Source organism: Protomyctophum bolini (genome assembly GCF_963924005.1).
Source record: "Protomyctophum bolini genome assembly, chromosome: 14".
Classification (NCBI taxonomy): domain Eukaryota; kingdom Metazoa; phylum Chordata; class Actinopteri; order Myctophiformes; family Myctophidae; genus Protomyctophum; species Protomyctophum bolini.
Genome location: NC_137875.1, coordinates 28,478,236 through 28,495,275, shown reverse-complemented (window position 1 = coordinate 28,495,275; position 17,040 = coordinate 28,478,236). Strand labels below are relative to the sequence as shown.

The 17,040-nt window shown below is 45.5% G+C and overlaps 1 protein-coding gene across 1 annotated transcript in view; it reads right to left on the bottom strand.

Moving 5' to 3' along the window:
* ehbp1 (EH domain binding protein 1) overlaps nt 1–17,040 on the bottom strand; it is a 191,363-nt gene that overhangs the window by 14,686 nt on the left and 159,637 nt on the right. Inside the window, exon 21 of the mRNA XM_080782946.1 lies at nt 393–492. Coding sequence (XP_080639072.1) covers nt 393–492 — 100 coding nt within the window. The remainder of the gene's footprint in view (nt 1–392; nt 493–17,040) is intronic.

The following is a 17,040-nucleotide window of genomic DNA, read 5'->3' as shown; positions in this document are numbered from 1 at the left end:
GCTACAGCCTTAAAGACAGATCATAACAGCAGAATGTGTGAGCGCTACAGCCTTAAAGACAGATCCTAACAGCAGAATGTGTGAGCGCTACAGCCTTAAAGACAGATCCTAACAGCAGAATGTGTGAGCGCTACAGCCTTAAACGTTACTATTAGTAGGAAAAACACAGGAGCACCTCCTGGACGGAGCGGACTGAAAAGGGGAGGAGTCAAACCGGAGTTCCTGTTTAGCACGAAAACGGAGGTTGTGCCCCCGAATGGGTTCCCAGATTATCAGCAGACTGACCAGGCAAACAGACAGCAGTGTTTAATGTGTGTGTGTGTGTGTGTGTGTGTGTGTGTGTGTGTGCGCGCGTGCGTGCGCATGTAATAGCGTGTCAGTCAGTTACTTACAGTAGAGAGAGTTGGTTCTGTCGTCTGATCAAGGCATTCTTCTTATTAACCAACATGAACCACTCTTGCATCATCGACTCTTCTTCCTCCTTATTGTTACCTGGAGAGAGAGAGAGAGAGAGAGAGATTTGGTTACACATCTGGTAGGACACCATTCTCATGTTGAGTTGCTCCTGTTTAATCGTTGTAACATAGAGTATATGAACTTTGTAACCTAACTGTAGAACTCAAACACCAGGTTATGTCAGTAAACAACATCATCACATACTGTACAAGGTCATGTGAGCCTTTTATCCCCTCCTTCTCTCCAAACAGTGGCTGCAGTAACTATGTGTGTGTGTGTGTGTGTGTGTGTGTGTGTGTGTGTGTGTGTGTGTATGTGTGTGTGTCATCTTCTACTGAAATAGTATGGTACATGCACACAATACTATGCTGCCACAATTTACAATTATAGAGGGGGTGTGATCTAAAAAGCGTTAAAAATCTATTTTCATGGGGGGGCGCCCGCTGGCCACGTGGTCCAGGCCACATATAGGCTCTGGCCTGACAGCGTGTCGCGTGTTAAAAGTTCATGACAACCTTTGCTGCTTGTCTCTCCCCTTCTCTCACTCCCTCTTTCCTGTCCATCTTCACTGTAACTATTAAAAGCCAAAAACGAAATCTTTAAAAAATAAAAAATATTTTCATTTAATCTCAACTTTAAGTTCTTAGACAGTATTAATGACCCCAACAGTATACTTTTACATAAACTCATACACAGGTTAATACTCTGGAACAAAGCCAATATGTAATACATTACAGTGCAACCGCACGCACGCAGGCACTCACGCAAGCGCACGCACACACACACACACAGTGGGATGAATGCAGATAAACATACTCCTACTGTACTCACAGAGCTTAAAGACGTTTAAGAGATGTTTGTGTGAGACCGTGTGTGTGCAAGTCAGGGGCACATGTTCCAACATATGCTTGTGTAAACACACACACACACACACACACACTTCACACCGTGCATTCCCGATGTCAATACGACTCCTAGCGGAGCCTGGATTAGCTGAGCGATTACCGTCGAGCTGCTTTACAGACTGGAGTCTCTCTCACTGTCAGGGCAGCACATATCCCTCACACATCACTCAACCTGAGCCGTCACAAAAAATATAACACCTGCCGACAGTTAATGTGGCACTATACACACACACACACACACACACACACACACACACACACACACACACTCTAACACCTGCTGACACTCAGTGTAATGCAGTTTATACATGCATAGAGTCCATATGCGTGCATGCATGCACTTGCACGCACACACTGCCACATGGAAAGTGGCTCCACCGCCATAAGGCCACTGGCAGTATACTGCCAGAGAGAGTTTCTCCTCGGACAATGATCGAGCTTGCCATGATCGAGCCAAGATGGAGTGTTCCAATGGAAGGGAGATAAGCTTGGGAAATGTTACCTACCCCAGCACAACAGCACCCCCAAGCCTGTGTGATGCTTGCTGAACAATGTCAAGGCCCCGGCCACTGGTCATTTTACAGCATCTGCATGCTCACAATGTTTACTTTAAATGTTGAGTACCTTAAAAGGGACATTTCACCGCTGGAAGAGAGTCTGGCAGTCACTCAATGTTAATAGTATTTGGAGTAGTAGTGCAATTTGAAATTTGCACCCTATGGCCAGAATGATAATGTAGTCTGTGTGTTTGACTGGATTGCTGAATTCCTACAATGACCATAATGCTTTGGTGCACTGCTCCGCCTTGTGGAGAGGGCTGTCTTACTGAGACAACATGTAGTCCAGGAAGGAAGTGAGACCAGTCATCATTAAAAAAACACATAAAAACCCCAGAAAAGTGTTTCTTGTATCCTAAACTTCATTAAAATAAGATCTGGATCTCCTAGTAATAATTACATTCCAAAGCTTTTTAATTACTATTACTAACGCTGCTTCAATGTCTGAGGAGCTAAACAAAAATAAATCTATTTACGGATTTTACAGCACGGCTGTATAACAGGTTGGTGATTGCGGTGCTGCATCACTCTCATTGTACAGAAAATGTTCAGTTGTGGAGGTACTGTAGAGGAAGGGGATACAGGTTGCTAAGGTTTTATTAAAATTTTCATTATAAAATTGGAGCTGATCCTAGAACAGCATTGGAACATTAGATAGGTCCTGGATTTAGGGTCTTAAAAACCATAAAAAGTATAAATGATGTAGTCCCCACTCATTTGGGGTATTGTCACTGCACATATTATTTGGAATTTGTCCTCTGCATTTACACCCCCCCCCCACCTTTAATTTAATTCTTTACGATATTTTATGGGCATTTCTGCCTTTACTGCATGCCTGGACGGTACAGTGGAAGAGTGACAGGAAACAGGTGAGAGAGAGAGACGGGGAATGACAAGCAGCAAACGCCATAGAGCATACAGTATATGTGGTGTGCGCCTTAACCACTAGGCCCTTCTGTTCTGTTTTAAGACACCAATACAGGCCATAATCAGGAACAGCATATACATACTGTCAATGTCTATACAGATACTCAGACTGACAATCAGGAGCTGTTCTCACCTGCTAATCCACAGGTGTTATGCATGTTCTACTCAAGGAGTTGCGGTATAGGCAAGCAGCAGACAAAAAGAACAGTTAAAAAAACAAATAGATAAAAGCGTTCTTAACATGAGCGTCGTTAACCTGACAGTCATTATGGTTTGTGAAAGAAGGGATGAATCGGAGAAAAGAGGCGGGGTGAGAGAGATGCTCTTGGAGAGCTTATGTTATAATCTCTGCCTCTCATTTTCTTCCCCTCTCCCAGGAGGAGTGTGTAATAGCCGTCTACCTTTGACATGCATCACAACAGAATTAAAACCAAGTTGACACTTTAAAACTGCTCTTTGAATTGGGAGACTTCAAAAGGCTGGTAAACATTAAGAGCGTCCCTGTTGAGAGAAAAACACTAAAATGTACGTGATGTGACTGGCTAGTTCTCCCTTACCGTGGAATTCATGCATTCATTAAATTCTGTTAGGTACGTTTGTTCTTCAAGTACTTTTATGTAGTTTTTTTTATACTTAGAACTAATAAATATACATGCACACGCACGCACGCACGCACGCACACAAAACACACTAACCTTGTCATAACCGCTCCACAGTAACTCTAAACTCATGAAACTGCATTGAATTCACATTGGGGACACCATTTCTGTCCCCAATTACACATGAATCCCCAATCCACCATGGTTTGATGACTGTGCACTGTCTGTATGTTGTGTGGTGCAGGGACAGGTGTCTGTGTGGATATTTGTGATGCTCTGAACCAGCAGTCCTATGTAATTTCATTTAGGAGGGAGGGATCGAGCAAGAGAGGGAGGGAGGGAGAGAGAGAGAAAGCAGTAGGATTTAGCAGAGTCGCGGCTTGTGGATTACTGTAGTCAACTTTGAAATGGACGACACTGGGAGGGGGGGGGATAAAGCTGATGCTGACAGGTCATTGTGCCGACTCGCAGTCAAATAAAACAAGCAAATAATAATGGCAAATATTAAGCCGCTGTGACATTGTAGCGTGGCCGGCTGGGAGACGAGAGGGGATTAGAAAGCTATATCCCCTGCTGCTAGTCCAACAGTCTGCCAACGAGACAGTCAACAGACACACACAGACACAATCACCAGCGAGACAAGACTGACCGACAGCAGCCGTCAGCGAACCAGGCAGCAAGTCACAACAGTCATCATCCAGCCAGTTAGCAGTGTCACCTTCGTCTTTCAAATGAAATGTACATCAAACACTTGATCTTTTTTTGTTTCTCTAGAACAGTCTGCAGCCACTGCCAGCGTTTTTTGAGCATTCTTAGTAATCTTTCAAGACCCACAGAATATTTAGTTATAAGCACCAAATATCTAAAATAAAAGAACTGTCTCTACTTTCATCAGGGAAAGATGTGCGTTTCCACCATCTAGATGGAAACAATATCTCCGTTCTGTAGATATTGGAAGTTGAATATAGCTTGTTTTCATCCAAAACTCCTGTCTGGGATCAAATAATTTCCAGTTGTCCAAAGCGTCCTCCATTGTAAAGCACTGAAAACATTGATTGACATCTATAGACGCCAATGACGGTTAAAGCGAAATTATCCATTATCTATTGACGTCAATGGCAGTCAGTGAGTTTTAAATGGAATGCTTTGCATTTGAATCTAGGTAAAAGCTCATTAAAAATAAAATAAGGCCAGGCGTTTCTTAGGACCTGAAAAAAACATAAACTACAAAAAGCGGACCCTGTGACGCGGCTCTTGAAGTAGCCGACGCTGTTTCCGTCGCTTGATTTGACCCTTCATGCCTCACCTCATATCACCTCATCTGAGCTTCAATTCGGAGATAAACGCCGCTAAATATCGCAGCCATTATAGGAGTCTCTGGCGCCTCATCGATATGCAACTTTGTTTTTCTTTTGCCCGGTCCAAGATGGCGGCTGCATATGCGGTAAATATAACACAGATGAGGCGTACTGTAATATAAAGATTGTAACACGGACATACACAGAATTGGCATTAAAGTGCTTGATTTTATAAACCGTACATGAACGAGTATGGCTCAAAATGTGTGACAACAGTGGTCCTCTGCAGATTAATGGTTGCATCACGGCTGGGGTTGCGTTCCCTGTGTGGCTCAAATGGTAGGGTGTGGCCGCAACAGCACCAGGGTTGAGGGTTCCAATCCCAACATAGCTCAGAGCAAGGCACTGGCAAACAACCGAGTGAGGACCTTGTTTGCCATATTCCATAATGCCACAAACCAAACATACTGTATGAATGTCCTCATGGCAAAGCACTCTGGGTAACATGTGTGCCAAAGTTAAGAGTCACAATAAACACAAAGACGAAAACATTTACACAAAGGAACCAACTGCAGAACACACTGTTTTCTGTGAAAACACATGGGTGTAAATATCCCTGGCAGGTGTTGTTGACATTGGCTCTGTGGCTCCAGCCTTGGCTGAGACACCATGTTGGATCTCTCGGGGGAGCCATCTTGGATCAAAGCATCCAGCGCCTTGGCAGAGAGCATTCTGGGTCGTCTTGCTGCTTGCCTTAACACGCATTGAAGCCATCGGGGTGGTGCAGAGCAGAATGGAATCGGGGCCAAAATTGACTTGTGATTGTAATGACACTAATGCCGTCATCTGTACGTCTGATGTACTGGGGTTCCATATGGAATAGAAACCTTATCGTTGTTAATATCATCGTTAGTGCTACTCCCTTATCAGAGGTACCGCCATGGCGAGAAACACAGACGCATAGATACAATCGACACACACACACAGACACACATGCACTGACACAACCTAGATACAACAGATACACACATCCTAACACTATCTGATTCCCTAGCTCCCTGTTCACTTGTTTCACACATGCAAGTGCGCGCACACACACACACACACACACACACACACACACACACACACACACACACACACACACACACACACACACACACACACACACGCTGAGAGAGAGTGATTACTTTCCTTAGTTCTTGTGGAAAAGCTATAGTTTATTATTACAGGTTAGCGTGTGCGTTGGGGTGTGTGTGTGTGTGTGTGTGTGTGTGTGTGTGTGTGTGTGTTTGTGCGCGTAAGGGGGACATCGAAAAAGTGAAAGAAAGAACAGGAATGAGAGAGAGAGAGGACTCGAGGAGAGAGATGGAGGTGGACACAGACAGAGAGCGAATGGGAGAAAAAGAAGGTGGCAGAAAGAGAGAGAGAGAGACAGAGCGAGAGAGAAAGTGCAAACAATGAGTGAGTGAGAGATGGACAGAGAGCTAGCCTCTATAGCCAAATAAGATTAAGATAGCCATCTTGGCTAGTGTTCCCTTCCCAGATAGGAATAATGAAAAGGCCCTGGGGTAATTACACCACTGTTGTTACTACCCTCCCACACACACGCACGCACGCACGCACAATGACTCTTTGGAGTGATTTCACTGTCGACCCATGCTCAAGGATGTGTGTACTGTATGTATACACTGAAACGCATACATAAAGATCCATGCAAAAATACACAAAGTAACAAAAATCAACACAGTCTCTAGCTCTCACAGAGCTCTTATATGGCCACGGTGAGAATCAGACTGCTAACAGAAAGATTTCCCTCAGGGATCTATACTAGGCTCTATACTCTGCTGTCTGGAAGAAAGAATGTTTTTGTCTAAGCACTAAACTTAACTTATTTTACGCTGAGAGAGAGATAAGTGAGACAGACAGCGAAGGCGAGAGGCAAGCAAAACGGAAGTTAAAGGGAAGCGAGCGTGGAAGAGGGAGGAAAAGGGCCTGGTTTAAAAGAGAGACAGACAGAAAGAAAGAAGTGACATGAAAAGCTGTGATCACAGCGTGTTCGTCTCATTTCTTCTCCCAGCGCTCACCCTGTTTAATCCAATAGCTGTTAATCCAATTTGTCTATCGGACATTTAAAAAGGAGGAGGAGAAGAGAAAAGGAAACGAGGGAGGGATGAAGAGGAGGGGAGGTGTCGGGGGTGTTGGACCCAAACCTCTCGTCCTCCATGGCCAAAATGTATTCTCCTCCTTCTCGCCGTCCGATATCAGCGGGGATCGGGGAGTTAAGATTAAAGACGGGAAAAGACAGAAGGGTGGAGAGAGAAAAAAAGAAAGAGGGGGTGAATAGAACAGGATGAACATTGTTTCCTCTGATTGGGTACAAGCTCGTTAAGGCGCTGTCGTCGCAGCGATGTGAATATGCATGGGAGGGCGTAATCAGATGGGTTGGTGGCCGTGACTGGAGGGGGGGATTGTGGGTAAGTAGCTCCTACTGAAGGTTTGATTTAATTAATGTGAGTGGCAAAGCGTCTCCTCAAGGAGTCTTGTTAGCGAAGAGAGAGAGAGAGAGAGAGAGAGAGAGAGAGAGAGAGAGAGAGAGTCAGTGAGAGAGAGAGGGAGACGCTCTCCTACACAGTAAAATCCTCAGTGTTGATTTATCCATTTTGTTACATTAAATCAGTTCAATTAACACCCAGAAGTGGAATGTAGAACGGCAGAGAAGAGACAGACAGAGAGACGTTTAGGATCAAAAGCAGGAGAGACTCGCCAGTCCTGGTTTTAAAGGACGAGACAGGTTGAAAGGGACGCCAGTGAGAGAACGAGTCAAAGACAGGTTGAAAGGGACGCCAGTGAGAGAACGAGTCAAAGACAGGTTGAAAGGGACGCCAGTGAGAGAACGAGTCAAAGACAGGTTGAAAGGGACGCCAGTGAGAGAACGAGTCAAAGACAGGTTGAAAGGGACGCCAGTGAGAGAACGAGTCAAAGACAGGTTGAAAGGGACGCCAGTGAGAGAACGAGTCAAAGCCATTTTCAAGTCAATCTGACAACTCAGTTTCTCTCCTCTCACTGCCACGCACACTAAATGGACCCTATATGGGTTATGGGGGTCCTTGAAATTAAAATGTTTGGCAACCCCTGCCGTAGCGTGCGTGAATGTGCGTGCATGTGTGTGTGTGTGTGTGTGTGTGTGTGAGTGTCAGGGCATGGCGGTGTTGCTGGTGGGGGTCTCTAACAGTGCTGGGTCTTTTTAACAGGCCCTCGACAGCGCCACAATGGCTCCTGCATTTCATTGAACCTGTACATAATATGGACTGAAAGGAAACACGTGAACCTATTCACTCTCACACTCTGTCTCCATCCTTCACTCTTTCTCTCTCTCTCTTCTAGATGAAAAAGACAGGCAGAACAGGAAGAAAGAAAGAACTCCCTCCCGTCTCTCTCTTTCTCACACACATGACACATGGGGGGTGTTCAATGGTTGCCTTTTCCACCGGTGTCATTTGTCAAACACTGCTTGCTTTGCAGCTTTCAATGAGATGGAGGAGAGAGTGAAAGATATAGCCGGGGAGCCACAGGCCCAAAAGGAATAGAGATTAACCTGTGATGTCATGACATACTTTTTATTTGTGTTTTTGAGGGCCCTCCTATATACTGGTTTAATGTTTGTTTTTAGTTCAATGTTTGTTATAAAAACGCCATTGACAATGAAGGGAACATTTATGTCATCTAGTCCCTAACACAAACATTAAATGCCATTAACAATAAAGATTTAAGATTTTATTTTATTTAAAGTTTGTGTTGGCACCGTTTGTTTTAAATCACCCACCTCAACATGAGTTAGACTTTAATATATTAGCGCCCCTCACTTCATTCTGTGGACCTTAATGACCAAATTAATAGAAAAAAGTAAACACAAATAAAAAGTATGTCATGACATCACAGGTCCTCTCAAATGTTGGGTGACTGGCCCCCCGGCTAAAAGAAAGAGATAGTGAGGGAGTCATTGAGAGCATAATCATAAGGGGTGTGTGTGTGTGTGTGTGTGTGTGTGTGTGTGTGTGTGTGTGTGTGTGCGTGTGTGTGTGTGTGTCTGTGCGCGCACGTGCATGTGTGAGTGCGCGGCTTAGCAATCGTGTAATCAAGTGGCGTTAAACAGTGTTAAACATGTGAGAAACAGTGGTTGTGATAGTGAGATCTTGAGGTTGGGTGGTGATAATGTGTGTGTGTGTGTGTGTGTGTGTGTGTGTGTGTGTGTGTTATTATCTTTTGCTAAAGTCTCTTTTAATGAACGGTACAGCAGAGGGCCAGTGTACATACACTAACAGCTCTTTGATGTCACTGTCACCAGTGTGTGTGTGTGTGTGTGTGTGTGTGTGTGTGTGTGTGTGTGTGTGTGTGAGAGAGAGAGAGAGAGGATGACAAAGGAAAGTACTTTGGTTAAAGGATGAGTTTGCTCTGCTAACATGCGCCATTTCATCTCTGTCTTACTCGTGCATACATCCTTGTGTATGCACACCAACGCACGCACGCACCGCACATTCCATCTCTTTTCCCTGTCATCCTTCTCAGACGCAAGCACGCACACACACTTGCGCAAATATGTTTGACCTCTGAGCTAACAGCAGGACAACCTCCAGAAGACTCCCATCACCTCAGAGCTGTGTGAATGTGTGTGTGTGTGTGTGTGTGTGTGTGTGTGTGTGTGTGTGTGTGTGTGTGTGTGTGTGTGCGCTCGTGTGAGTGTGTGTGTGTGTGTGTGTGTGTGCGCTCGTGTGAGTGTGTGTGTGTGTGTGTGTGTGTGTGTGTGTGTGTGTGTGTGCACAAGGGCAAACACAGTTCACCTAATAATAGATTTACTCTGGAGATGAAATGGTCATTTTATGAGGTTTCAACTTGAGGTGAGTGTGTGCGTGCGCATGCGTGCGTGTAAAAACATGCTTCTCACACACGCTCCACAGTGCACACAACCTGTGTATTCTTTCTGCGACACACACCAACACACACACACACACACACGCTGCCTCCATCTATGCAGAGACATTGATTTAAAACTGAACATTCAGCCTCATCCTGTCTTTGTGTGTTTAGTTAACGAACAAAACACAGAAATACACCATGCCCTCCTACTAGCTCTCTGTGTATCCCACTGCAAAGGGCCAGACATTGCAATCTCTCCTCTCTCTCTCTCACACACACACACACACACACACACACACACCTACTCCCCTCCACTCCTTCACCCCCTCGACTCCATCAAATTGCGTTTTTGCTGAGGATCAATAAACATTATCAGAGACTGGCAGACTATGGGCTGGAGGAGGCAGCTTCTGTCTGTCTGTTGACGCTCTGACCGCCCTGCCTCCACTGCACGCACGCACGCGCACGCACACACACACACACACACACAAGGCATAGACATATAGACACACACACACGCACGCGCGCACACACACACACACACACACACACGCGCGTGCGCACACACACATGCGCGCGCACACACACCTTGGCAAGAGCAGTCAAATTGAAACAAATGGACCCGTAATTAACACTGAGGATGTTACTGCCTAGACTGATAACGAAACACGTGCACCGACACACACACACACACACACACACACACACACACACACACACACACACACACACACACACACACACACACACATGCAAGAAAACACACTCAGCCACAGGAAGGCAGACCAAAGCGGCCCTTCCTATAATATAATGAGACATTGTGGGTTTGAATCCAGCCACACCTGTCAACCCGTTATGTCCCGTCTCTCCACTGTTCGATAATACATGTTAAACATAAAAGGTGATATAGCTAAATATGTTTCCCATTACAGCTATGTCAGCGTCTGTCGCCACACGGCAACATTACAGGTGTACAGTACGTCGATAAGAGCCACTGTGCGTCTATGAAGACGTCGGGGACCTTACACGGCCTCGCTAACCATCTAGAGCGCCCTTTGCTCATCAGCTTCCTTTGAGCTTTAGTGTTAAACACCCCCCTCCCCCCACCCCCTCCAACAACACTCTTGAAGAAGCATTTCAAATGAGGGCGAAATGAGATGATTTCCAACCTGTGCCCATTTTGCTCAGGGCTAGAGAGGACAGGACGTCGGGGAAGGGAGGGGGGGCTGCTGCACCTTTACACCCTTTCTCAATTACCATCTGTCATTATTGTTACCGCTCTTCATTGCTGTTATTATCATCGCACTGCTCACACGGCTAGGTTAGTTTGACGTGGCTGCTGTGTGTGTGTGTGTGTGTGTGTGTGTGACTAAAGGACGAGAGGGAGAAAATTGAGTATTTTTCAATACTAGTATTTTTTTCAATACCAGAGCACTTCAGGAAATTAATCTAGACACAGCAGATGAGATGAGAGGGTGTGTGTGTGTGTGTGTGTGTGTGTGTGTGTGTGCATGCGTGCGTGCGCGCAACAGCAGTGAGTCTGATTGGGGAGCTCACCTGCCGATACCCCCTAAAAAGGTATTTCATTAGTGAGCACTTTTATACCAATGCGTCTCCGTGAACAAAAGGCTGGGCCACCCCGCGCCTGCACTCCAGCTCTACACGGGCCCTCCAGCAAACCCGCTCGCAAGAACAAGCCAATGGAGGGAGCCGGAGAAGAAAAGAGGAGAGGAGAAGAGAAGAGAGAAAAGAGAAGAGGCTATCCCTGTTCATAAGCTCATGACAAAAGGTAAAAAGGCATCATCCTATTAACAGCGTGATCTTCACTAGCTAGCTGTTAGGCACTGAGGGAGGGGCTTCTATTATAGCCAGGGTGAGTAGGTGATAGCTGAATAGGGGATGTATGTATGTATGTGTGTGTGTGTGTGTGTGTGTGTGGGGAGGGGGGGGGGGGGTCTCGCTATTAGCCCAAGATTGAGGGGAGTCATGTGGGTGTAAGGAGAGACAAAGACACCGCACACCCCCTCGTCTCTCTGCTTGTTGCTTTGGACCTCCAGGGTGACGTTGAGGCTGTGGTGATGCCGTACAGGTGGACTGGGCTTGCGTCATCCATAGAGGGAGGACTCTCTTCACGCCGATATATTCCCACATGGCTTATTATAACAGATGTGTTATCGCACGGTGCACTTCTTGGGGCGTTTATCAACTTGTTTGCTCGCCGGCGACACGTGGTGCTCGACGAAAAGAGACGTGTTTCTACATTGTCATACGGCAGTTGTGTGCAAGCAACAATAGTAGGCCTTGTGAGCTTGTGGATTGTATATTTTCAGCACGCGATACCACTGTACGACATAGTATAAATCAGACTTCAAGACACATTCAATAACACACAAGCGGGAGTAAAGACAGAGGAGAAACTTTCAGTGTGATGAAAGGAATGCAGGAGAGAGAGAGAGAGAGAGAGAGAGAGAGAGAGAGAGAGAGAGAGAGAGAGAGAGAGAGAGAGACAGACAGAGAGACTGATTAGACGTGTGATTTCTTGTTCCTCTAGGTGGCGAAGGTGCTCGACTGCTTGCCTCAGGTTACATGCCGTCAGAGAGTAGTACTAGTAATGGACCGGTTCTTTGCCCTGACGAACGCCGTCTGACTGAAAGCTTAATTTTATGAGGGAAACTTGTATTGATCCAAATGTGCAGAACCATGTGGTGTAGGGCTAAAGTATCTGTCCACTCACTGCAGGTTGAATCCACTGCAGTGCATCCGGTTTGGCCGACAAAACATTGGCCAGTGAGGGTGATCTTCGGCATTGCACTAACTCATATGAGCTGGGGCGCCACCTGTTAGCTAGGGGTGTCAAACGAGAGAAGTGCTGCTATGTCCCCCATAGCCAGGGTGAGAAGAGAAGTGCTGCTATGTCCCCCATAGCCAGGGTGAGAAGAGAAGTGCTGCTATGTCCCCCATAGCCAGGGTGAGAAGAGAAGTGCTGCTATGTCCCCCATAGCCAGGGTGAGTAGGCGCTAGTGTGGGAGAAGATTGATGTTTGCGAGGTGGGGAAGTGCAAGTTCTCCCCACACGAACATGTGTGGGGAGGATCTAATTGGCCTAACCTTACATAACTAGGGAAAGAAGTGGTAGAAATAAATAATATATTGTGCTAATCAAAAGCCATGTACAGTAAGGTTTAAAGACTGTAAAAATGGGACCCAATGCCTCCCTGCTTAGTTCATTTGGGGGGGTCAAATCAACGAATCAGAAATTATTCCCGATGTGCGGCTGCAGCTCACCGCTCCAAGAGATGGGTCAAATGCGGAGAACAAATGTCACTGTGGTAACGTGTGTGACAAATCGTACTTTGACTTTGGAGTAGTGCACAAAATGCACACACGTGTTCCGCAGTGACAGTGTAATTAAAGCGCAAATAACATGCATTTTAAAACTGCTTTTAACATTTAATATCATATTGTCTACTGTATGTCCCTCAAAGTTATTTCTAATGGTTTGAGCCTCAATCACCACTCTGATATAACCAGTCCTTGTCATTTATTGCTGGACTTTGAAAGCAGTTTTAGCTGCAGTACCACAATGTCCTGAGGTGGTGGGGGCGCTGATATGCAGATTATTTTATATTTGAGTCATTATAATACTGATGCTAGATAAAACCAGGCTTGTTTCCATTCCATGCCAGCTTGGAAAATCAACAATGGTGGACATTGCAAACAAAGTGGAAATGCAAATGTGGAACTGAAGACTGAAGAAGAGGAGGAATTATACAAAGTAGGGTGACATTGATGACATCACGATTAGGACAAAATCAGTTGAGCTGTTCCTGAGAGCAATTTCCATTAAAGCACCCATTATGATATGAAAGCCTGATTGTTCAAAATTGGTTATTTTTGGGGATAGAAAACACATATGGGAGCCCCAAAAACACAAAATAAATTGAAAAAGTTTAATTTGATGTTATAGGTCCTTTAAACAATTATAAAATATGGCTAAACATCCCAGCACACTATAGATCTATTCAAATATGTATTTTGAATATAATATGTAGTTCAAATGTGTAAAGAGGAGAAATGTAGCTCAAGGACGTTTAAGGGCATAAGCCTAAAAATGTACCAGCGTATTGTGCACACACACACACACACACACACACACACACACACACACACACACACACACACACACACACACACACACACACACACACACACACACACACACACACACACACACACACACACACACACACACACAATATCAAATATCAATCATGGCAGAGCACGCATGCTCACCTGCGCACCGACCTCAAAGTTGCACCGCCTCGTTTAAAACACGCTGATGGGGAGAACTTAGAGGGACCTTTCTGGAAGAGACGTGACCAGTACAGATACTCACGGCGATACCAGCGCCTCCTACCACCCCCCCCCCCCCCTGCACCTCCTCTCATCATCTCACCACCTCCTCCTCCATTCTCCTCCGCTCTGCGCCGCTGAAAAGCCGCCGATGACCTGGGTGCGTAGCTTATTAACCTCCCTATCGCTCCTTATCAGCCAATGAATAGGCCAGTCATCTGCCCCTCCTCTCCCCACTCACTTCAGCGCTCCAGTTATTTCTTTTTTTCCCCCCTCTCTACTTATGTCGAGTCTATAATTTGATCCACAAAAAAAAAAACATTGTACACATTTAAGGCAGGGGGTGTGTGCACGTGCAGTCGTGCACGGGTCGGGCGCACATGCATGTTGGGAGTTTGCAGGCATGTTTCGAGTGCCCACATACTGTATGTGTACAGAATGTACATGCCTAAGCACTTATAGCGCCGCCTAGTCACCGACACACACTTAGTGCAGATATTCCACCGAAGCAGATACACATCGACAATCTATTTCAGTTTTCCACGCTGAGATTGAAAATGACACACCGTGCGCGCGCGCACACACACACACACACACACACACACACACGTCAAGTCAATGGCAAAATAAATGACAACGACTCAGCAGATCAACTCATCAACAGCACCACTCACTTCACACTGCATGGGGTGTGATTTTTGAGGGGCGCTATCGCTATCCCCTCCGACGTCTGGCTTTCAGAAATTGCGTCATGGCATCCAAGTCTATGGACTTAATGACGTCCCCTCCCCCCAAAAAACTGGACCCCAGTAAAGTCTATGGACTTTTAATGTTTGTCTAGAGTACAATGTTTGTTTGAAGAAGTGAGGCTATGGTTGAGAGCTTGCCGATCAGTTGTTTTCAAATAGCCAATGTACAGTATATAGGGTTAAAGTGGTGATATATTAAATCATTTAAAGCTCCTCAAGGAGCCCTGGGGGTTTGAGAAGACCCGTTTGGTGGTGCTGGACTGCCAGACTGGACCCAGAGCAGATCACAGTTCACTGACATGGTCGTCAGGTGGAAGCAACAACAGCTGTACTGAAGTGTGTGATGCATGCATGTGTAATCCACAGAAACAGAGAAAACAGAATATGAGTAGTGAGACAACAAGACCCTGAGTGTTCATTTTTGTGTATGATTGAGAGAGGGAGGTGGTGTGTGTGTGAGTGTGAGTGTGAGTGTGTGTGTGTGTGTGTGTGTGTGTGTGTGTGTGTGTGTGAGTGTGAGAGCCAGCATACATGAATGGCCGATTTCTCCTCTGCTTTGATGGCATTAAAGAGCTCTCTTTCTCTCCATGTGAACGACGGCGGTTAAACTTCTCTCTCACTCTCTGCGTCTGTCTCTCTCCCATCTTTTTGACAAGAAGGGCCACCCAGCAAAAATCAACTGATGCAAAACGCCACAGTAATCCCCCGCCCCCCCTCCCCTGTCTCTCTCTCTTTAGTGCTTGACACAGAAGCCATTATCTGTGGGATTTAGACAAACCAAACCCTGCTCTGTTTGTTACGTTCTGCTCCTCCTGTGACTGCCCTGCGTCGGAGTGTCCAGGCTGTCTCACGTGCACAGGCGCACACATGCACATACACACAGTGTCTCTTGGCTGGGTTCCACAGTACTCAAGCCTCCGGCTGGACTATGACTAACTATAAACGCCTGATTATACTTTGTCGGCACCGCCAACAGGCGATCTGCAAGCTCGCAACATGCCTTATCGCGATGCGTTGTGAGCTTGTAGATTAGCCATGTGGAAGCAACAATTGTACAACTTTGAGGTATATATATATATATATATATATATATATCTCATCACTGAAGAAGAGTTATTTTCTTATTATCAGGTGAGTTGTAATGAAATACCTGTTTGTCCCTGTAGTGTGACTCAGTATACTGTATTATGAGCAGATCAAAATACAAGGCCATAAAACTTCATACGTTACATGAGCTCTGAAAAACGCTACAAATTGGTCGTCAAAAGATCAATAAGGTTAACAAGAACTACACCAACCAGCATACTGTCTACATACTGTATGAACCACACCAACCAGCATACTGTCTACATACTGTATGAACCACACCAACCAGCATACTGTCTACATACTGTATGAACCACACCAACCAGCATACTGTCTACATACTGTATGAACCACACCAACCAGCATACTGTCTACATACTGTATGAACCACACCAACCAGCATACTGTCTACATACTGTATGAACCACACCAACCAACTGAAGCCTGATGCCGAGTCTAGTGTGGGACCAGTGGTGTACAGTAACTAAGTAAGTACATTTACTCAAGTAAGTACAACTTTGAGGTATTTATTATTATTATTATTATTATTAGAGTTTTCCCCCAAATTTCAGTACTTCTACTTCTACTCCACTACATCTCAGAGGTAAATATTGTAATTTTACAATTATTTTAAAACTTACATTAACCACTTCAGCCCTATATACATTTCGGCTATTTGCAGTATTACATTATATTGATGCTTTTATTTCACTTTGTATGCACTTAAGCAATAGTGCATGCCCACCATGTGGTACAATAAGCGACGCATTCTCCCTCGTTACTGCTCCCTAAAAGCCAGGGGGCTGCTAGGGATAAACTAGTTGATAGCTAGATTAGCAATACACACGTGTGTCTCTCTCACACACACACACACACACACACACACACACACACACACACACACACACACACACACACAGGTGTCAAGTGTTTGGGGAGGGAGGGATGGATCAACCCGACTACCTGTTGAGGCTGCCAGTGTGTGTGTGTGTGTGTGTGTGTGTGTTGTCAGACCAGTGATAACCCCCCTGTTAACCCCGGCCCCTCTCGTTCTGTTGACAGACAGCTCCAGTTGAGCATACTTGGCTCCTCCCCAGCCATTAAGAGTAGGTGTTAGGACACATTAAGGCAGGGGGGAGGAGAGTAATGAACACATTTAATGACTGTTTTAACGTCACCTCGTTACTCAACATG